We start from the raw sequence: 22,669 nt of genomic DNA, 5'->3' as shown, positions 1-22,669 counted from the left end.
TCATCAGATATTAATTAAGATAATGATAGGTTGTTCGGTTGCTCAGTCGTGTCCAACTCTTTGCAACCCCAAGGACTGCAACTGCCAGACTCCTCTGTCCATGGGATTCTCCAAGAAAGAATACTGGAGTGGGTTGCCATTCCCATCTCCAGGGGATCTTCCCGACACAGGGATTGAGCCCAGGTCTTCTGCATTGCAGGCAGATTCTTCCATCTGAGTCATCATGGAAGCCCACGGTGATAGGTTATACTTACCTAAATAAAGGATACTATGACATGAATTGGTATATTACACATAGGTGTAATATACAGGCTTAAAGTTATTTTCATGGCTCAGTTGGTAAAGAATCTTCCTGCACTTCAGGAGACCTGGGTTTGATTCCTAGGTCAGAAAGATCCTCTGGAGAAGGAAATGGCAACCCACTCCAGTATTCTTACCTGTAAAATCCATGGACAGAGAAGCCTGGTGGGTCACAGTCCATGGGGTTGCAAGAGTCAGACACGACTTAGCAACTAAACCACCACCACCAAAGTTATTTTCAAAGAACTATAAATAGCATTAAAGGGTTCATTATTTAATATTAGGTGAAAATAGGAAAATGTCATATTACATATAACTATTTTGCTTTAAAAATTGAGTTGCATGTAAAAATCATAGAAAGAAATGGCTCAAATACATATTACTTTAAAACTAATTTTAACGCTTCTCTACATATTCCAAATTTTCTTTAGTAATTATTTTTCTTTAAAGCTAGAAAAGTGTTCTTTTTTTAAAAAAGAGAAGTTTTGTTTTAAATGAAGCAAAAGTATGTTCATAACTTTTTGTAGCAAATGAGTATCTATAAAGCTGTGAAATAAGACAAAATACCTTTACAACATAATAATATTTTATTAATGATTTTATCAATAATAAGATAATCATTTTATTAATAATAAATGGCAGTGTAATTGTTTATAGTATACAGGGAATAGTTTTACATTTCTTGGCTTAAAAATTGCTCTTGCTTTAAAAAGATCAGCATAACTGTAAAAAACTGTACACTGTGGCCATATGACATACCGTATCACGAAATAAGAACGTTTGCTGAGTGAAGTCATCTGAGGCTTGGGCTTTGTGCTTGTTGTGGGGTTACTGTAAGGCTCTTAATCTCAGGAGGCTCCCAGCCTCATGGGGAAAACTTGAACAAGCCAAGAGTTACAAGTCCACGTGACAGTGTTACAGAAATATGCTCCCGCCACACCAGAGAATCACGGGGAGGCTGACGATGGTTCCAAAGCAAGGTGGCTCTCCAGCTGTGTTGGAAAAGAAGAGTTAGGAGTTGATCTAGAGTCTCCCTGGACATCTTTGACTTCGTACATGCAAAACTGAAACAAGGGGAAGTTGAATGGCAAGTTCACTCTGAGATCCTGATTGAAGTTATGAATCATGTCTTCCACCTCTCTGATATCTTCAGAGCCCTGCTAGTGTTGAGTTATTGGCAGTAAGTATATTATTAATAAATGAGTTAATGACTGAGTGCCTCCCGGACAGAATAAGAGCATTTGCAAAAGAAATTATTTTGAGAGAAGAGACATTTAGGATTAAGGCTGAAAGGAATAGAGTGACAGATGACGAAGGCTCTTCTAAATCCTGAACTTGAGCAGTTTTCAGGCTGTCACCCTGATGGCATCGCGGAGGATGGACTGAAACGAGGTCAGGCTGAGGAAAGGAAATGAGGTACAAAACTGTTGCATTAATACAGATCAGAGGGAGTTGGGGCCTGAAATAAAGCGCTGACTAACGGGGTGAGTGAAAGATGTTTGATTCGGTAGGTATGTAGGAAGTAGGATTGGCATACTTAGTAACCAGTTAAATACAGAGGGAGGGTTAGAGTAGAGGAAGGAATCTAGCAGGACACCCTGGGTGTCTGTGTAAGTGCGGTGGCCATTGCTGTTCGCTTGAAAATGAGTAAAGAACAGGCCTGTTAAGGGAAAGATAATGAGATCGGTTTTGGACATAGCAAGTTAAAGGTGTCTGTGGAGACCTCAGATAGAGATGTTCCCTTGGCAGTTGAAGAGACAAGACTGATGCTCAGAAAAAGGATTTGGACTCCCAGAGATGGGGATTTGGGGATCATCCACATATATATGTAGTATATAGTGGGACCCATGGGAAAAGCTATACACACGGTGCTGTACTTCGGGGTGCGATACATTCGAGAATCAAAAAGGTGAAAGCCCACGATTGTGGTTTCTAATGACGTTTTAATGAGAAATCTTCATAAAAATATGTCAATTTTAGCATCTCAGGTAATTTTAACATAGCCTTACTGAGCTGAGACTCCAAATTCCATGGATTACAATACTTAGAATAACAGGGATTATAGCATGACTAGTATTTGGAATAACTGTGAAATTGTTGCCTAGACCTAATTCGTCACTCTTACTTCATGTTTTTTACTTGCCAAAGTAAAGAACTGCATATATTCTCCTTGCCAAGATAAATAAAGTTGTGTTTAAAAAGATTGTTATATGTTTAAGTTTTGCACTAGTTAATATGAGAAGCATATGAAGCTTCAATTCACCACTGTTTTTTCTTTCATATTCTTAAACAGTCAAAATTATTATGTTGATTTTTGTGGCGAAACTAGTAAATCTTAGGATAATTACTAAATTAGTATAATCTAGCTCTGTTTTATGTAATCTTTCTGTGCTTGTTATCCTTTATCCTTGGTATTTTTACAACCTCTCTTGAGAGCCAATTATAATCATTTCATTTATTTCATTAACTTATAATGCAATTGTTTATAATATATAAAAATTATCTTAATGTGTTAAATAAAAATTTGTATAAGTTAAGCTCCTTCAGTTTTTAAAGACATAAAACCAAAAACTAAAAGGATCACTGTGAAGTTAGTGCATTTATGGAGTTTATCATTATCAGACTAGATAATTATTATTCTAACATGTTTTCTGCTCTCATTTTCAGCATGACATCTATAGTATTTTCTATCATTTATTTCACATCCATATGTTCAATAATATCAGTATTTTAAATAATTCATCAGTATCAGTAAGGTTGATTGAAATGAATTATTTAGTCACTGATAATACTGTTTTATTATCTTATAGCAAGAAACAGCTGACATATCTATTTAGCCAACTAATATTAGTACATTTTAATATTAACAAACCAGTATTTTGTTTAAAATAAATCATTCCAAAATAAAATTAGATGGAGAATAAATACAGTGAAGAACGGATAAAAGAGGAGCACTGCCGGCCTGACTAGGATTTTCGTTTCACAATGATAATTTGGACCATTTTTTAGGGAGGACAAGAAATCACAAAACAAACCAATCCAGACTTAATCTCTCCCTTAAATAGATACATTTGATTTTCACTAATGAGCCAAATTAGTGCTAAGGCAGAAATCTCAAAAGTAAAAAGTGGAGTGTTAATAGATATCATGAAGGATAAACTTCATCTAACCCAGAATGGGACTGTAGTATTTTATTTTTATTTTAATTTTCTTTTGCTCTAGTTTACATAATTCTGTTTTCAGTTTTTAAAACAATTTTTTCTTTATAGTTATTTCTTTTAGTTCAATGTTTGGTTCCTATAAGAAAGAGGTAGTGAATAAAAGTATTTTATCTGCTACAAGGGTAGTTTTGACAATATAGTTATTTCCTCCCTGAGAGTTTAATTTTTAGGTCTAGAACTTGAAACTCCATGCTGTTTAGAAAAGCTTTCCTTTCCCTTGTGATCTTATCAGAATTTTAGCCAGTGATACTGTCACCACCTTGAATGATGATTAATATTTTCATACACTGTGATTTAAAAAAAATCTAACTCCTAAGAAACATTGAAGGTTGGTGAAAAGGATCCAGCTTGCTTTTCTCCCTTCCTTTTCTCCATGTCTTGTAGAGTATGATCAATGTATATGTATGTATTAAACAGAGCAGAGGGAGAAGATTATATATATGTCTTGCAGACAGTCAGACAATTATGGATTTTTAACAATACACAATATTTTAAAATTACTAATTAAATATTGATGGAGTTATCCATTTAGTGTCTTCAATTATGACCACTCTGCACCCCTTTGTTATGCTCTAACATGGAAAATACTTTTGTCACATCATTCATCTTCTTTTAACCTGTTCTGAGATGATGAAACCCAGCTCTGAGCTCTTTAGCAAATGCAGAAGCTTACACTGCAACTGAAATATTACTGATAGTGTGCTGGGAAGGTTCTGTCTTCAGATAAAGAGGGGCCAGATTCAACTCTGAAAAACTGATGACAACAGTATCAGGGGATAGGTTGTCTAAGTAGGCATGGATTCAAGCCTTCTAGTACCTGTGCATAGGAAGGAATACATATTTATCAGTGGCAGTGTACAATTAACTTTATACCTCCTGGGAAATGAAATGCTAACTCAAAATCTTGACAGTGTTTCCTACCTTCCTCCCCCAAGCCCCACCAGCACATAGGTGCTTTTGAAAAAGACAGTTGTTCAGTCTGGTTATATCTTCTTTACTAAGATTCAGCACAAAACAAGGAGGGTGGGTGGAGACCAAAGAAATAATAATATTTGAAGGAAATTCTACATAGAATTTGGGGCACTTGAGATAAAACAGTGGCAAATGAAGGCAAAAAGCATTTCAGCAAGGGTTTCTGAAAAGGGAGACTGAACAGAAAAAAAAAATCTATATCTCCCTCCAGCTGAAGTATTTGGCGTAAAGAAGGTGTATTCCAAATTGCATTTTGAAAAGAGGAGAAGAGTGAGCCATTAGTACAGAAAACAGAAGTCCAAAGGTAAAGACATTTGCCTGACTATTACAGATCCAGAGAAGGTCACATTCCAATAGCTTTTTAATCTAAACCAGATCAGCACATCAGCTTTGAAAACTGTATAGAAAATACTTGGGAGACCTTTATTTTTGTCTTTTGATTTTTCTGTTCTTGGCAAGTTGAGCCCTCTGGTGATGCTGGTGTGCACGATTTCTGGCCTTCTTTCAGGGTTGCCTCTGCATTCCTAAGTCCCCACTAAGAATTACGTCTGTAGGTTACGTCTGTAGTCTGTAGGTAATTTATGTTTCTTGCTAGACAGATGTCTTCTGGCCAAGTTCTGACTTTAGTGGCCCGGAGCTGCCAGTGCTGTTACTATGATTAATAAAGTAAGATGTTCGTGATAAAAGCATAAGCATACATCTTTTCCTATAATGTTTATCAATCTTCTTTATGATTTGTTTCTCATTCTAGGAAACTTAGGGGGTTTAAGCCTTATTAAATACTTTTCATGGTATCTCGTGAAATATCCAAAAGAGCAATATTAGAAATCTGTGCTTTTATGTTATTTTGTAGCATTCCTTCATTAGAACTCACCATTTTCTACTTTTTTGAAAACAGATCACATGTTAATATCTTTTAAAAAAATGCTTCTGGTAGACATCTGATAAACCCTTTAGTGCAGTGATGCTCAAAACTGGCTAATCACTCAAATCATCTGAGAAGTTTGGAAAAAAAAAATACACACAGATGCCAGGGCCTCATCCTGGACTTGAATTAAAATATCTGGCAACAGGGCTTATGAATCTAATTTTCCTCAGGTGTGTCTGGCACTCAGTTGGCTTTGTAAAGCCCAGATCAGGTTCGCTTTCATTACACTGTTATCATCACCAAACCAAACCAAACCATTTTCTAGATAGAGAAACCAGCATCCATGGAAGTACCAAAGGCCTTGCCCAAGGTCGTGAGTGAATGGAAGGGCCTAAGGAGGACACCAGCACCCTGAGCCTGAGTCCCGTGTTCTGTCTCCAGCATTTGTAGATGGCATTTTCTGGGGCGCTTTTCTTTATTTTTTTGTATTATATTAGAGCTTTCAGAAGTAACATAAATATATTTGCTCTTAGCTGTTAGAATGGACTCTGCTACTAGTTATTTATTCGTGTCCCTAAGCCAAAAATTTATCACAATTTCTATCAGTTTATTTTGACCACAATTAATAGGTGTGAGAACAATGTTGTGAAATACATTTAAAGCATTTTTAATTTGCTCTTTGAGATAATCTGGGACAGTGTGCCGAGGAAAATATTTTGAATTACTGAACTAAAAAATGGGGGTTATGTCTCTCACTCAGATTATTCAACTTCTTTTAAATTCATTTCATATTATGGATTTGTAGGTCCACATTCAATATAACAGACTAGACCCTCTTCTTTTATTTATAGCTTACTTGTAGCAGTGGTACCATTCATATTATACGAGGTTGAATTTAGTTATTATGCTGCCCGTAATATCATCTCTAAGACTTTTACTCTCGTGTTGCTTTTATATTTTTGTGTAGAAGGCTACTTCTTGGCTTGGTAATATAATGAAAATGAATTGCTGTTCAGTCACTCAGTCGTGTCTGACTCTCTTCAGCTCCATGGTCTGCAGCACACCAGGCTTCCCTGTCCTTCACCATTTCCCAGAGCTTGCTCAAACTCATGTCCACTGAGTCGGTGATGCCATCCAACCATCTCATCCTCTGTTGTCCCCTTCTCCTGCCTTCAATCTTTCCCAATGTCAGGATCTTTTCCAATGAGTCAGCTCTTCACATCAGGTGGCCAAAGTATTGGAGTTTCAGCTTCAGCATCAGTCCTTCCAGTGAATATTCAGGATTGATTTCCTTTAAGATTGATTGGTTTGGTCTCCTTACAGTCCAAGGGACTCTCAAGAGTCTTCTCCAACACCACAGTTCAAAGGCATCAATTCTTTGGCACTCAGCTTTCTTTATGAAAACGAGTAGGTTTCCATTTTTATGCAATCGTATGCAAGTTTATTTAAAACTGCATACCAGAAGCAGTTTGGATATGTTCTCATTGACATATTTGTCAGCAGCTAAATGGTCAAGAAGGGGTTGTTTCATGACTCAGAAGCTTCAGTAAGCCCTCTCTGTGGCCTCCTCATTCTTACGTTTCTCTCTGCGGACCATGGTGTTTTACCATGGATTGTGTGGAATCTTATTGTTTTTTGAGTGCAAGCATTTTTTAGAATAAACAAAATCAGGGACACATTCTCCTTTAAAAACTAATTTTAGTACTTCCTATTCTGTTAATAATCCTGAACATCTTATAACGTCTTAAAACATCCTCTTTTCCTCGCAGTCCTTTTGGTGGGGGTTCTGCTTTGTTTTCCAAAGTAATCACAGAAAAAGATTAATTATCATATTTTACTGTTACTAAAGAATAAAAGGTGATACTGGAATGCAGTAATATAACATGGAAGGAAAGATCTAGGACATATGGTAATTCCTTTGACCATATTCCTCTTTGGTTGTTCCTTTGATGGAATGTATTTGCCTAATACTTAAACTTTGTTAGGTGGAAACCAACATGCCAAGAGGCAAAACCCTGATATTCATTCAGTCTTCTCTAAGAGATACGCTTATTATTAGCAGCCCTCAAGGTTACGTAACACCAGGTTGAGATGACTACGGTTGTTTTGGAGTAGGTGAATAGTTATCCTGAGATTTTTTTTCTCTGTTAGAGAACCTAACAGAGGTTCTGACAGTAAGTATCCTGAAAAGCCAATTTCTAAACCTTTGAAGAAGTAAGCACCAGACTGAAGTTAGATTTATACTAACTAGCTCAACTAACACAATACAATGTTGTGTTAGTTTCTGGTGTGTAGCAAAGTGATTCAGTTATACGTATACACATAGCTGTTCTTTCTCATATTCTTTTCCTATGTAGGTTGATAATAGCCTTTTAAAGCACAAATATTGAACCAGAAGTAACAATCTGCATACAATCTGACATATACCATTTGTAAAGTGTTTTCTCCAGGACTGGACTGTGTTGTATTATTGGAAAGACTGAGTTTTAGCACCTGCCTCACTGTCTTGGAACCTCTGTTTCTTCATGCAAAACCTAATTATATTTGCCCTACTTTTCAAACTGTAGAGGGGATCAAATGAAATATGTGAAGATAACTTATAAGCTATAAAGTACCATATAAAGTTAGGTACTAATTTATTATGTAGTCAAAATCTTCAAAATTTATAGGTAGAGTATTATTATAATTTAAAAGTCAAGTTTAATAGGTGCGTCTGTGCCAAGTCACATCAGTAGTGTCAGACTCTGCAACCCTGTGGACTGTAGCCCGCCAGGCTCCAACGTCCATGGGATTCTCCAGGCCAGAATACTAGAGTGGATTGCCATGCCCTCTTCCGAGGGATATTCCCAACCCAGGGGTTGAACCCACGTCTCTTAGGTCTCCTGCATTGGCAGATGGGTTCTTTACCACTAGTGCCACCCATTGTTTTTACAATTTAAAAGTCAAATTTTAATAAGTAGCACACTTAATTTAACTGTTTCTTCCTGTGAACAAAAAACTATTACATCACTCATTCTTTGATGAAAGCATCCCTGGTGGCTCAGACAGTGAAGAATCTGCCTGCAATGCAGGAGACCAGGGTTGGACTGGGAAGATCCCCTGGAGAAGGGAACAGCTTCCCACTCCAGTATTCTTGCCTGGAGAATTTCAAGGACAGAGAGGATCCTGGTGGGTTACAGTCCACGGTGTCACAAAGAGTCTGACATGATGAGTGACTAACTCTTTCACTAAAGTAAGGAAAATGAATAATAGGTAAATGAAGAGAATTCTAATTTGAGCAGATATTATTCCTGGTCATAGAAGTGTAGATGAGAATTTCATCTCCAGATCTACTAATTATGTGGAAAGATACAATACTGAAAGAGCAGGGAAAAAAATGAAGGAAGCAGATTTTTAGATAACATTCCCTACCCCCATCCTAAGTTCCTTTTTATAGCTGGGATATTAGATGTTTCTTAGATAATACATGGTACAACTATGATCAAAGCATTACAAAATAAAAGCACATGAAGCTAGTGATTATTCAGAAAACTAAGTATTACATAAAAATGGCATCAAGTTCCATTCTTAGTGAGTGGTCCATAAAGGATTCATGCAACCACTAAAGGCCACTCTGCACTCTAAGACACTGCTTTGTCAACACAAATCATATCTAATAAACATTATCTTTAAATGATATTTTGCATTGCCATTTGTTAATGCTCGTTTCTTGCAAGTGTCTGTAGAGTTAGGATTTTAAATATTAAGTAATAGTTAAATAAGGAAAAGACTTTATTTTGTTCACGGTCATACCCTCATTGCCTGGAACATTGTCTGAAATATAAATCTTTGTGGCAAGAGTCAATGAAATAATTCTCTGATAATTGGAGAGGAGACTTTAAGAACAGCTGGAAGGCATACTACATAAACCTATTAAGTATAAATTTTGCTGATGTGTGTAATACTGTGAAACTTTCTTGACTCTCATACACTTGGCAGATTTATCATTTCTTCCTATTTGCTCTACTTAGGGACGTGCTGCCTTAACACAAGAGAAAGAGGAATTTGCCCATGAACATAAAGAAATGAAGAACCTCGAAGCCATCGTTCAAGATATAAAACCAACTGCCCTCATTGGTGAGCTTTGGCTTCTTCCCTGTCCTGTAAACCCTATCCCCACCGCACGTGGGCCTGATTTGTTTCCTTACGGTTAATTTTTTTTAAATTATTGATTGATTTATTTTTGGCTGCACTGGGTCTTTGTTGCTGCGTGAGGCTGTCTCTAGCAGTGGTTGCTACTCCTGTTGCAGCGCGTGGGTTCTCTCGGAGGTAGCTTTACTGTTGTGGATCACAGGCTGGAGGCCATGGGTCCTTCAATAGCTGTGGTCCACGGGCTTAGTTGCCGCATGGCTTTGTGGGCTCCTCCCAGACCAGGGATCGAACCCATGACCCCTGCACTGGCAGGCGGGATTCCTGTCCACTGTACCACCATGGAAGTCCCCTTGCTGCTAATCTTTGAGACATTCTTTAGCTTTTCGAAATCCTGATCTTTGGAATTCCACAAACAGTTACCTATTCCCTGAAGCAGCAGTGCCCCCTAGACGCCTAGATTTGGAAATTCAGTGCCGCCTTCTTAATGTTACAGATGATGCCAGCTGAGGGGAGTGGTTCCCTCTGCTAATTCTGTCAACCTGTCAATACCTGGCGCATCCAGCACTTTCCCAGACCAATTATTCCAAATAGACAGTGGCTCTTGAATGGGGGCGATTTTGCCCCATTAAGAAACATTTGGCAATATCTGGAGACATTTTTGTTGTCCCAGCTGGAGGGAGAAGGTCAGGGGCTGCTGACATGATTGGGTTGAGACGAAGGGATGCTGTTCCACCTCCTCCAGCGCCCAGGAAAGCACCCCCGCCCCCAACAAGGAATTGTCCAGCCCAGAACGCTCATGGGGCCAAGATTAAGAAAGACTGAAAACAGGGACTGTAATTTCACGTGTCTTTATATATTCCCTATAGCAGACAACATAGTAGCTTCCATACTGCATGCACACAGAAAGATGTTTAATGTGGACGAATTTGATGTGGTTGGGAAAAAATCTCAAAGTTTTGAAGCTTTATATCCTTTATTTTCTGTGTATATAGTGCTAGCCCTTACTTGGTCTAACATTCCATTTCTTGAAGCTCCTGTGCAACAGATGACGATATTGAGAATAAGGATAAGAACCCTAATAAAAACAAGTATTTACTCCATGACAGGAACTGTAGTAAACTTTCATTGTTGTTTTTTAATAAAATGTGTTCTATCAGGAATCTCACTGTTTAAAATTTGCATGATGCTAATTGCTTTATTCGTCTGTTCAAATTCTTTCAATGAGTCATACTTCAGTTCTGTCATTGAATGGGATGATTGACTTAAGTGTTAGCTCTGCATTATAAAACATGTTTACTTGGTAGCCTCAGACACTGAAATAAACTTCTAGAATTGTTTACAGAGAGATAATACATATTAGATACATTTATTTTTCAATAAAAATGCCTGTTATCAGAATTGTGATTGGTCATTAAACCTACTCATGAGCCAAATATTAAAACTGTTTGTTTTTTTTTCATAGATACCTGTAGATGTATAACCTTAAAGGCTATTGGCATTAACGGACATCTCTTTTTGTCATTTTCATACAAATATTCTATATTTTGCTTAGGATATATTACAAAATGACCTGACATGTCTCATTGTTTGGGGGCGGGGGGCATTGGATTAAATAACCAATGATGGTCCTGTTCACTGGTTTCTTGTTTCTGTGTTAGGAGTTGCTGCGATTGGTGGTGCGTTCTCAGAACAAATTATCAAAGACATGGCAGCCTTCAATGAACGGCCTATTATTTTTGCCTTGAGTAATCCAACTAGTAAAGCAGAATGTACTGCAGAGCAGTGCTATAAACTGACCAAGGTAAAGCAAAAAATACAAAAAAAACATAACTGACATTTTCATAGTCAAATTGTAATTCTTTATAGGGAAGCCCAGGGTATCTAAGGTGCCTGCCAGTTAACCTTTAAACATTTTACAACCAAGAGTGAAGGAGAAGTGAACAGGTCGGGAAGGATAAGAACCATATCCTTTTTTAGAATGTCATATAAATCCTGTTCTTCAATAAACCGAATAAACTTTGTAATGTTTTATTGATAATTTTCCTTAAGTGCTTTGGAAGTATCTAAGATCTGAACATAGAAGTTAAAGAGGAAAGAGCTTGATCCTAGATACTTATTAAAATAACTTTTAGCTAGCTATTCCTAAACACTGAAGCATACAGTATAAAACCACAGCCTTATTTTTACTTTGCTGACTGCTCCTGGGTTTGGATTTTGATGCTGTGGGTGGAGCATTTGGGCAGTTATTTTGACATCCAGCCAGGTTGGTATAGGCATCCTTAAAGCTTCAACACATGACTATTTCCAAAACATGTGACTTTCATACTGTGTGTTTATTAATATGTACTTGACCAGTATGTTGCCGAGAGCTCCTTTTCCCCTTCAAAGACTTGAAAATGTCATTGCAACAAAATAGAGGTTGAGTCACACATATTTAACACTTTTATTTGGAAATAAATATAAAATGAACTAGAAAAGATAAGCAAGACAGAGCTATAACACTCTGCATAAGTCAAACTCGATGCGTAAATAAACCTGGATGGCCTTACTTCTTTAATATTGTATCCTTAAATGCTTATTACTAGAATTTATGAAATTTTGCAGAGGAACTACTCCATTGTTTATTTCTCTTCTTTGAAATGGCATTAGTGCCCTAAATAAATTTTTATCCCATCTCTAGATTAGGGAATTTGCTTCACATAACTCAGTCCTCAAATCCTTAAAGAAAAAAAAACAAAACCCAATAACAAAATCTTAGCATGGTGCATTACACATAATAGGCATGTAATAAATAAGTGCTTAAGTATTTATTTTGTTTTGGCATATTTCAGTAGGCCTCAAAAGTTGATAGATTCAATGATAGTAGATGTAAACAAAATTAGCCAGATTTATATAGTTGTGTTTTTAAGTTTGAATGTGTCTGATATATGACCTAAACTCTTATGATTTTGCCTAATGCTCTTTGTTGCTATACATAAAATTAAAAGTCATTTTGAAGCTGAAAACACTGGTTCAGCCAAAGGATTACAGAATGAGAAACGGGCTACCTGTTGCTGGGTGTGTCTCTACTGGTGCAGGCACAGGTGAAAAGTTACTAGGAAAGGTTAAAAATACAAAATACAAAAAGATTCTTGAATGCTGAAAAATGATAATTATACCAAAATGGTATGGAGAGGTTTCCTTCTCCATATTGACAGTTTGTATCGATGAGAATATTTAGCCATTATTTATTTAATACCATGGGTTTCCCAGGTGGCTCAGTGGCAAAGAATCCACATGCAATGCAGGAGAGTCGGGTTCGATCCCTGAGTCGGAAAAATTCCCTGGAGAAAGAAATGGGAACCCACTCCAGTGTTCTTGCCTGGAGAATCCCATGGACAGAGGAGCCTGGTGGGCTACAGTCCATAGCATCACAAAGAATTGGACATGACTGAGTACACACACACATTTAGTATAATACAATAATTATATTGTATTAAATACTTCATATCCATAAAATACAATGCTGTAGAGTGATAAGCAGGAGAAAGAGTGAAGGACAGGAGAGCAATAAACAAGTGTGTATATAATATTGCAGGTCTCTTTTTCAAATATAATTCTCAAGGATATATATCAATTATGTATGTAAATGGTAATTTAGTTACATTAGAGATTTGCTTATAATAGAACAGTTTATCTCCTAATGAGAACTGAAGGTATCAGACTTGTCTGAAAACAAAACCTACTTTTGTGAAAAATATGACAAGTGTCTGATAAACATCTGGATGAGAATTTCTATTTTTTTCATCATCTATTTTCCTCTTTTTATATCCCAAATAAGATTGACTTGTATTATACTTTACCTTTACAGAAAAGATGAAGTGAAGTGAAGTGAAGTCGCTCAGTCATGTCCGACTCTTTGCGACCCCATGGACTGTAGCCTACCAGGCTCCTACATCCATGGGATTTTCCAGGCAAGAATACTGGAGTGGGTTGCCATTTCCTTCTCCAGGAGATCTTCCTGACCCAGGGATTGAACCTGAGTCTCCCGCATTGTAGGCAGACACTTTACCATCTGAGCAAGTTAATATAATATCATAATGGTTTTAGACTTTAGGTGTAAGAGGGATGAAATTTATAGTTCAGTCTATTTCCATTTAAACTGTACTTTGGGGATTTAGTGCTGTTTATGCTTTTCAAGGGCATTTCTTAGACTGTGATGCTTTATTTGTTGAGGGTTTCCTATTCCTGTTTTCGAGGACTGAGTAGGTTCATCTATATCGCCTCCCAGATCACACAGGTGCCCCCTCACTTTGACTGGCAGTCTGGAATCTAGCCCCTGACAGGCCCTGAGTTCATGCTGTCTTAAAACTTGTAAATACGAGGTTCCTCAAAAACATGAAAAAATATTGGATTGGTCAAAAAGTTCGTTTGAGTCTTTCCATATGAACTTTTTGGTCAACCCATTATTAAGACTAGGGGAAGAAAAAATATAAAGACAGTTTTTTATAATTATTGATAATTTATTCTTATTTGCTATTCCTACTTGTGCTAGTGAATTTTTTTCCTCTGTGACTTTCCAGATAATTCTTTACAATATATACAATTTGTCCCAATGATGACATGGAAGCGTGTTGACCCCTAAACTCTAACCTCCAATGTCAGCCTTTCTAAGACTCAAACCCCAAACCATCACTTTTGTCTTCAGAAGCCTATAAGGGGAAGCCTCTAGGCTAGAGATGGTTGATGGCCCTGTGTGTTGGACCACCCCAAAAACAGGTGGTGGTCTTAGGGTCTGTACTTGGGTAGTCTGTACTTTATAAGCTTCTCCTAGGAGTAGAGAGGAAGATAGAGAAAAGAAATAAGCACCCACTGCAGAACTTATTGCCAACATCATGAGAGCCTGCTCATTCACACTTACTAGGGAGTCAGTGAAAACTTAGACCTCTTTGTAAACACTAAATAGTTGAGCTATTCTCTCAGGATCCATCTGTCTGAGACACCTGCCTCTTTTCACGGTTGTGTGTCTGTGTTGCAGGGTCGCGCCATTTTTGCCAGCGGCAGTCCTTTTGATCCTGTTACCCTTCCAAGTGGAAAGACTCTTCATCCTGGCCAAGGCAACAATTCCTACGTGTTCCCTGGAGTTGCTCTTGGTGTCGTGGCGTGTGGACTGAGGCATATCACGGATAAGATTTTTCTCACCACTGCTGAGGTATTGTAAAATACCGTCTATTTGTCAAGGCTCTGAAATCTCAAATCAGCCCGCTGTAGGCCGTCTGTGTTTTATTTATTTAGTATTTCAGCTCACTCCCTAGAAGGTGTAAAGTCCGAGGATCAAATCTTTCCCCCGAGGGCAGTCAGGGGTGGGTTGTAAGTTCACACTGAGTCACTCGGAAGCATTGTTCTGTAGCCAGCAGAAAGACTGTGTTCTGATCCCTTAAAAGGGACCTTTTTTAAGTTGATGTACAATATTATATAAATTACAGGTGTACAACGTAGAGATCCACAATTTTCAACAATTACACTCCATCTGTGCCTATTATAAAATACTGGCTGTTTTCCCGTGTGTACAATATGTGCTTGTAGCTTGTTTTATACACAATAGTTTGTGCCTCTTAATCCTCTGCCTCTGTTTTGCCACTCACCCTTTCCTCTCCCCACTGGTAACCACTGGTTTGTTGTCTATATCCATGAGTCTGCTGCTTCTTTGTCACATTCAGTATTTTGTTGCATTTTTTTAGGTTCCACATACAAGTGACATCATACATTTATCTTTCTCTGCCTGACTTATTTCACATAGCATAATGTCCTTCAAGTCTATCTCTGTTGCTGCAGATGGCAAATTTTCACAATTTTTTATGGCAGAGTAGTATTCCATTCGGAGAAGGCAATGGCACCCCACTCCAGTACTCTTGCCTGGAGAATCCCATGGACGGAGGGGCCTGATGGGCTGCCTGCCGTCCATGGGGTCACTAAGAGTCGGACATGACTGAGCGACTTCACTTTCACTTTTCACTTTCATGCATTGGAGAAGGAAATGGCAACCCACTCCAGTGTTCTTGCCTGGAGAATCCCAGGGACGGGGAGCCTGGTGGGCTGCCGTCTATGGGGTCGCACAGAGTCGGACACGACTGAAGCGACTTAGCAGCAGTATTCCATTATATGTATACACCACATCTTCTTTATCCATTCATCTTGATGGACACTTATGTTGCATCCATATCATGGTAGTTGTAAATAATGCTGCTCCAAACATAGGGACACATGTATTTTTTCAAATTATAGTTTTGTCTGGATATACACACACTCTGAAGTGGAATTTCTGGGTCATATGGTAGTTCTACTCTTAGTTTGAGAAACCTCCATACTATTTTCCACAGTGGCTGTACCAGTTTGCATTCCCATTAACAGAGTTCAAGAGAAGGAACTTAAAAAAAAATCTGCAAATTTTGATCAAGTTCTGTGACAGTAATGAGACAATTAAAATTTTTCCAAATCATGAAATAAGTGGTAAATATTTTTCTCTATGGAGAACCTTCCTAAATGATGACATTTTGATGATTTGAAATGAAAGTCTGATTTGGTATAGTGAAGAAATGTTTTATCATTCAGGGTTCAGTGCAGAATACAGCAACCACTCTGGTATTTCAGCTAAGAAGAAATTAAAATAGAGAGTTTGGTGTTTGTAAAATCATTAAAAGGACAGAAGCAGGCTCTTCTGTGGGCCTTCAGGAAAGAGTCACAGAACGCCAAACAGCAGACCCAGTAAGGGTGCTGTGTTACACTACCATTTGGCACTCTGAAGGATCTGAAATTTCATCTTTGTTATTTAGTCGCTAAGTCGTGTCTGACTGTTTTGCAACCCCATGGACTGTAGCCTGCCAGGCTCCTCTGTGCATGGGATTTCCCAGGCAAGAATTTTGGAGTGGGTTGCCATTTCCTTCTCCAAGGGATCTTCCCGACCCAGCAATCGAACCTGCGTCTCCTGCATTGGCAGGTTGATTCTTTACCTCTGAGCTACCAGGGAAGCAAACAATTTAACCTTACTTGTAGACTAGCAGGTCAGCCTGCCACAGATTCACAGATGCCAGCAAAGGACACAGAACTCCTAGGTCAGAGAAAGAGGAATTTGTTACTCGTGGCACAAGAGATAATGGGAACCTCAGGCTCCCATCAGTTTCCCTTCCCTCCCATGCTTCGGGAGGATGACACAGTGGTTGGACCTTCATTTGTGAAATCGTGAGCTTGTGATAATCAGAGTGTTCATCTCGTTGATACTTTTGAGGAGGATGCAATTCATGAAGGAGAAATTTAAGTGAGTTTCTTCTCTTAAAATTAACCCACTGCACAACATGCTAGCTGAACCGAACCACATCCAAACTGATTAATGTTCACATGATGTCATCACACATACAGGCTTGTCTCTCCACTGTGAAAGATGTTTATGTTATTGGCGTGATCTCAAGCAGCCTAATCCCAGGGTTTCGCACTTGTCATTCCGTGAGAACAGATGTCTGTCAGCCCTTGTGCTCGGCTTCTTTTTCTTCACTGCACGAAGGCTCAGGTTTCAGAGCTTCTCTGACTCAAAAAGTCGTCTTAAACATAAGTAGATGTCTGCTTACTGAGAGCTTTCAAGGTTGTTCTTACATTAAAGAAAATGTAGTCATTGTCTTTTCTAGCAGACACATCAGAAGAAGAAAGATGATCTTTCATGGTTGCCAGTGATTTCTTTCCTAAATAACTCCAGCACCCTCTAGTGACAAATTTCTAGCCAATGATCTCTCAGGCTGAATCTTTCAGCCTTTTTATCACTTTCTCCGTAGGCATCAGATAATATTTCTGTTTTTTATGCCACATCAGTGCTTTCTTTGTGTCCCTTTCAAGTCCCTTTAAAAAATTTTTATTAGAGTACAGTTGCTTTACAATGTTGTATTAATTTCTGCTGGACAGCAAAGTGGATCAGCCACATGTATACATGGATCCTCTCTTTTTTGGATTTCCTTCCCTTTCAGTTCTCCACAGAGCATTCCCTGTGGTATCCAGTAGTTACCTATTGACTAAGCTTCTTCCCCAAATTCATTGTCTTTTGTTCTCATTTTTCTCTTTTAATTTCTGCTTTCAGAGATCTCACTCTTTCTCTCGTTTCCATTGTCATCATCCTGAAAGGGGCCAAATGTGTGTATCTCTGTTCTTATCTTTTACCACATCTCCTGTGAACCACTGGGTATTTCCACCAAAATGCCCTGCTGTTTCTTTAAATACAGATGTGAAAAACCATCTTTCATCTCCCCTCACCCTCACTATCCGCATTTCTGTTTGTGACACCCACTTTGTAAGCAGGCTCCGAAGCTTGGAAGACTGACCTTCTTTTTATCCTCCCTAATCCCAAAGCCTTGAAATATACCACGCCTAGGAACAGCCATGGACTGCCCTGTGTATGGTCTTGCCCTGAAACGATTCCTTCTCCACTGGTCTAAGCCTATCTTAAGGTCATGGCTTAAGTCCTACCTCATCCTTGGCTCTCTCTGTGACTGCTCTGAATTATTTTTATCTTTCTTCTTAGCCATGACTGTTTTTAGCAAACACGTTGATATTTCATTTGATTCCTAGTTGTATTATGCTTTCAAGAGTTTCACATATCAAATAGTCAAGCCTTGCCTTATAATTAAATCGTATGTGATTTTCTATACAAACAGAAGGTCCCCCATATACCTCTTTCAGAAGACCAGTAACATCTAACACCGTGCTGAAACACATAGCAGAAACTTACTAAATACTTATTGAATTATATAGAACTAGTCAACAGTATTTTTTTTCCATTTATTTTTATTAGTTGGAGACTAATTACTTTACAGTATTGTAGTGGTTTTTGTCATACATTGACATGAATCAGCCATGGATTTACATGTATTCCCCATCCCCCCTCCGACCTCCCTTTCCACCCGATTCCTCTGGGTCTTCCCAGTGCACCAGGCCCTAGTCAACAATATTTATCAGTGAGAATACAATACCACAGACACGCCTCTTGTTGTTCAGTGGCTCAGTCATGTCTGACTCTTTGCAATCTCATGGACTGCAGCATGCCAGGCTTCCCTGTCCTTCACTATCTCCCGAAGCTTGCCCAAACTCATGTCCATTGAGTCAGTGATGCCATCCAATCATCTTATCCTCTGTTGTCCCCTTCTCCTCCTGCCTTCAATCTTTCCCAGTGTCAGGGTCTTTTCCAATGAGTTGGTTCTTCGTATCAGGTGGCCAAAGAATTGGAGCTTCAGCTTCAGCATCAGCCTTTCCAATGAATATTCAGGGCTGATTTCCTTTAGGATTGACTGTTTTGATTTCCTTGCTGTCCAAGGGATTCTCAAGAGTCTCCTCCAGCACCATGGTTCAAAAGCATCAGTTCTTTGGTGCTCAGACTTTCTTGTGATCCAACCCTCGCATCCATAAATGACGACTGGAAAACTACAGCTTTGACTAAATGGCTCTTTGTCTGTAAAGTAATGTCTCTGCTTTGAATGCACTGTCTAGGTTTGTCATAGATTTTCTTCCAAGGAGCAACCGTCTTTTAATTTCATGGCTGTAGTCATTGTCTGCAGTGATTTTGGAGCCCAGGAAAGTAAAGTCTGTCACTGTTTCCATTTTTTCCCCATCTGTTTGCCATGATTGGGAACAGATACCATGATCTTGGCTTTCTGAATATTGAGTTTTAAGTCAGCTTTTTCACTCTTCTCTTTCACCCTCATCAAGCAGCCCTTTAGTTCTTCACTTTCTGCTGTTAGAGTGATATCATCTGCATATGTAAGGTTATTGATATTTCTCTCAGCAGTCTTGATTCCAGCTTGTGATTCATCCAGCCTGGCATTTCTCATGATGTACTCTGCATATAAGTTAAGTAAGCAGGGTGACAATATACAGCCTTGACATACTCCTTTCCCAGTTTTGAACCAGTCTGTTGTTCCATGTCCGGTTCTAACTGTTGCTTCTTGACCTGCGTACAGGTTTCTCAGGAAGCAGGCCAGGTGGTGTTCCCATCTCTTTAAGAATTTTCCACAGCCACTAGAGTGCACAAAAAGAAGAATGCTCTTATTAACAAAAGTAGCATGTAAGAGATTTAGGTGAATATTTTGTTTGGCCACTGCAGATCTAGTAACTGTTAGGATTATTGTCAAACTGCTAGTTGGCTCTCTTATGAACTAAAAATCCCACGGATTGGCACCAATCCCAAAGGCTGTTCCTGCACATTTTTATATCACAAGAGATTTTTGGCTCTCTTGGTCCTCTGGACAGTCTCTTGGACTTAGAGTGTTCGGGGTCAGCGATACAGACTCCCAAGTAGTTTGTGTGGCAACGTAGAACAGCCTCCTCTCTCCAGTTCACATCTGGGAGGCAGACCTGGTCCTCCTGCCCTCACACCCCACCTCCTAAATCACCTTCCCCACCCTCTCTGATGTCTGCCCAGATGACTGTAGAGGGGACCCCCTGACAACAGCACCTGGAGCAGACTTTGATTCATGTATAAGTCACTGGATAACTGAAAACCCAGCTAATTTTAATATTCATATAATACTATCTAATGTATAATCTAAATTCAAATTTTGTCAGTTATTTATAGAAGACCTTTATAACTTGCAGAGTACTCTTTTCATATGCAAGAACATTTCGGCCTTTCTGGTTTTTTTCTGGCAATGGCATTTTGAAGAGTACAGGCCAGTTGTTTCTTGCAGTGTTCTCATGATTTAATTCAAGTTATGTGGTTATAGGGTTTGGTTTAGTTGGCCCAATAATCATGTCCTTCTCAGTGCCTCACATCAAGAAGCTCATGATGTCAGTTTGTCTCATTTTTAAGCTATTTTATTGAGGTATGATTGACAAAAGGCCACAAATCTTACAACTTGAGTTTAGAGATAAGTATACACCTTTGAAGCCATCACCACAATCCATACCATAAACAAATATATTACCTCCAGAAGTTTTTCCCACCTTCTTTATTATGTGTGTGTGTGTGTGTGTGTGATAAGAACATTTAACGTAAACTATCTACCCTTGTAGCACATTTTTATGTCTACACTGTTTCCTTTAGAAATAGGGAGTGTTTGGGGACAGCCCATGCTGAAGCTGGTTAGATGAGTCACATGATCCAAACTCTGTGTAAAGTTAATACCCTGCTTTGCAGTGTGACTCAGAAATAGCTTTCTCAGTCTCTTAGTCTACCTCCCGTGTAAGAATATGTGAGCTGGGAGTAAGGGATGACCAGCCTCTCCCCCTCTGATTTCAAGTCGTTTCCTATCACTTCTCTCATCTTCCTCTGAGTTCTTTACCCCACTTCCCCGGTGCTCTAGTGAGTCAGGTCAGAAAACTGCCAGCATTTCATGGTACAGTAAAAGAGGAACCGAGTTAAGAGGAAACCCAGATGCTCATCACCATCTTTTTCACTGATTGTCTTCTCCCACTCCCACCAGTCTCCAAACACACTTGCATACACACACCAGTCTCCAGACACACTCGCACACACACACCAGTCTCCAGACACACTCGCACACACACACATACACACCAGTCTCTAAGCCTCTCTGAGCTCCATTTTCCATTGAGAAAGGGAGAGATGCAAGTGCCGATAGTGTTCGTGTGATCTGCTTTTATCTGTAACGATATTCACCATTTTCCTCACAACTACCATGTTGTATGATATGAAGTATTTTTTTGTCTTTATTTTTTTTTAAGGTCATAGCTCAGCAAGTATCAGATAAACACTTGGAAGAGGGCCGGCTTTATCCTCCTTTGGACACCATTAGAGATGTTTCTCTGAAAATCGCAGAAAAGGTAAAACAGCTGTGGTTCAACCTTCATTGTTTTTCCTTCCTTCTGTGGCTAAGTGTGCATATTTAGACAGTAAAGCGGTAGTAAAAATGCACTTCCTTGAAATATCTGTGTCCACTTCTTATGTCAGAAGTCAGAGAAATGAGGCATGGTGCCCTGACAGAGCATAGGAACTGTATTTGATCCTTTGGCATGGGTTGAATCTTTAATTCCCCTACCCATTTTTTTCTCTCCCAGAATTGAAGTAATTCATCAAACTTTCATTTCAGCTAAGCTTCCCCAAGTTCACCCTTTTTTGTTTGGTATTTTCCATATAACCCTGTGATAGTCACCACAGTATTGCAGATATGACAGAGTGACGGTTAGGCCTTTAACCACCCATGTCTCTGTGATATGTGATGTCTTACAAATCACAGTTGATTAAATTGGGCAGGAAGCAAAACAGTGAGAACAGAGAACTCAAATCTGTTGAGGTGGCAGATGAACTCTTCAAGGAGCTAGTCAAGAGGAACCTTCGTCTTCGGTAACTGAGAGAGAAAGGGACTTTTGTGTAGGCTGGTGGTATTCTTTTGCGAGGGCTGCCATAATAAACTGCCACCAGCCGGGTGACTCAAATAACAGAAATTTACTTTCTCACAGTTCTGGAGGCCGGAAACCTAAGATGAAAGGGGGTGGCAGGTCCAGTTTCTTTGGAGGCCTCTCCTTGGCTTGCTGATGACCACCCTCTCCCTGGGTCCTCTGTGGCCTTCCTTCTGGGTGTGCCCATCCTTGGGGTCTCTGTGTGTGTCCGTGTTTTTCCATTTTTATAAGAACACCAGTCAGCTTGGGTTAGGGCTCACCCAAACAGTCACATTTTAACTTAATTTTCTCTCTAAAGACCCTGTCTCCAAATACAGCCCCACTCTGAGGTACTAGAGGTTAAGGCATCAACATTTTGGGGTAGCATACTTCAGGCCACAATAGTAGTCATATGTTGAAACTAGAATTTCTCAACCTCAGCCTTGTGCACGTGACTCTTTGTGCACTGGGTAACTCTTTGGTGTTGGGGCTATCTCGGGGGTCATAGATGGTTTAGCAGCATCCCTGGTCCTTATTCACCAGACGCCAGGAGCCTCTGCAACAGGTGTGACAACTGAAAATGTCTCCAGACATTGCCAAACGTCCGCTTGGAGGCAGAATTGCTCCTGGCTGAAAGTAAAAATTTATTAGCAAATTTATCAAAACAACCCCGCTTAGGATTCATACGTCATTATTTACCTTGTTTATTGAAAGTAGGTGCTTCAAAAACCAAGTAATGCTTCAAAAAAAAAAAACCTTTAAATAATTCTGCTTGGTTATCTATTCATGGAAGAGTATGCTCATAGCTTCTTCCAGTTTGTCTCTA

The 22,669-nt window shown here is 39.0% G+C and overlaps 1 protein-coding gene across 2 annotated transcripts in view; it reads left to right on the top strand.

Annotated features, from left to right (window-relative positions):
* ME1 (malic enzyme 1) overlaps positions 1 to 22,669 on the top strand; it is a 205,091-nt gene that overhangs the window by 177,520 nt on the left and 4,902 nt on the right. For both annotated transcript variants that reach the window (XM_065911535.1, XM_065911534.1), the window contains 4 exons: positions 9,372 to 9,477; positions 11,151 to 11,293; positions 14,510 to 14,683; positions 21,190 to 21,288. In XM_065911535.1, the coding sequence (XP_065767607.1) occupies positions 9,372 to 9,477; positions 11,151 to 11,293; positions 14,510 to 14,683; positions 21,190 to 21,288 (522 nt within the window). The remainder of the gene's footprint in view (positions 1 to 9,371; positions 9,478 to 11,150; positions 11,294 to 14,509; positions 14,684 to 21,189; positions 21,289 to 22,669) is intronic.

Source organism: Muntiacus reevesi, chromosome 19 (assembly GCF_963930625.1).
Source record: "Muntiacus reevesi chromosome 19, mMunRee1.1, whole genome shotgun sequence".
Taxonomy (NCBI): domain Eukaryota; kingdom Metazoa; phylum Chordata; class Mammalia; order Artiodactyla; family Cervidae; genus Muntiacus; species Muntiacus reevesi.
Note: the sequence above shows the minus strand (reverse complement) of the source record. Positions and strands in the feature narration are given on the sequence as shown.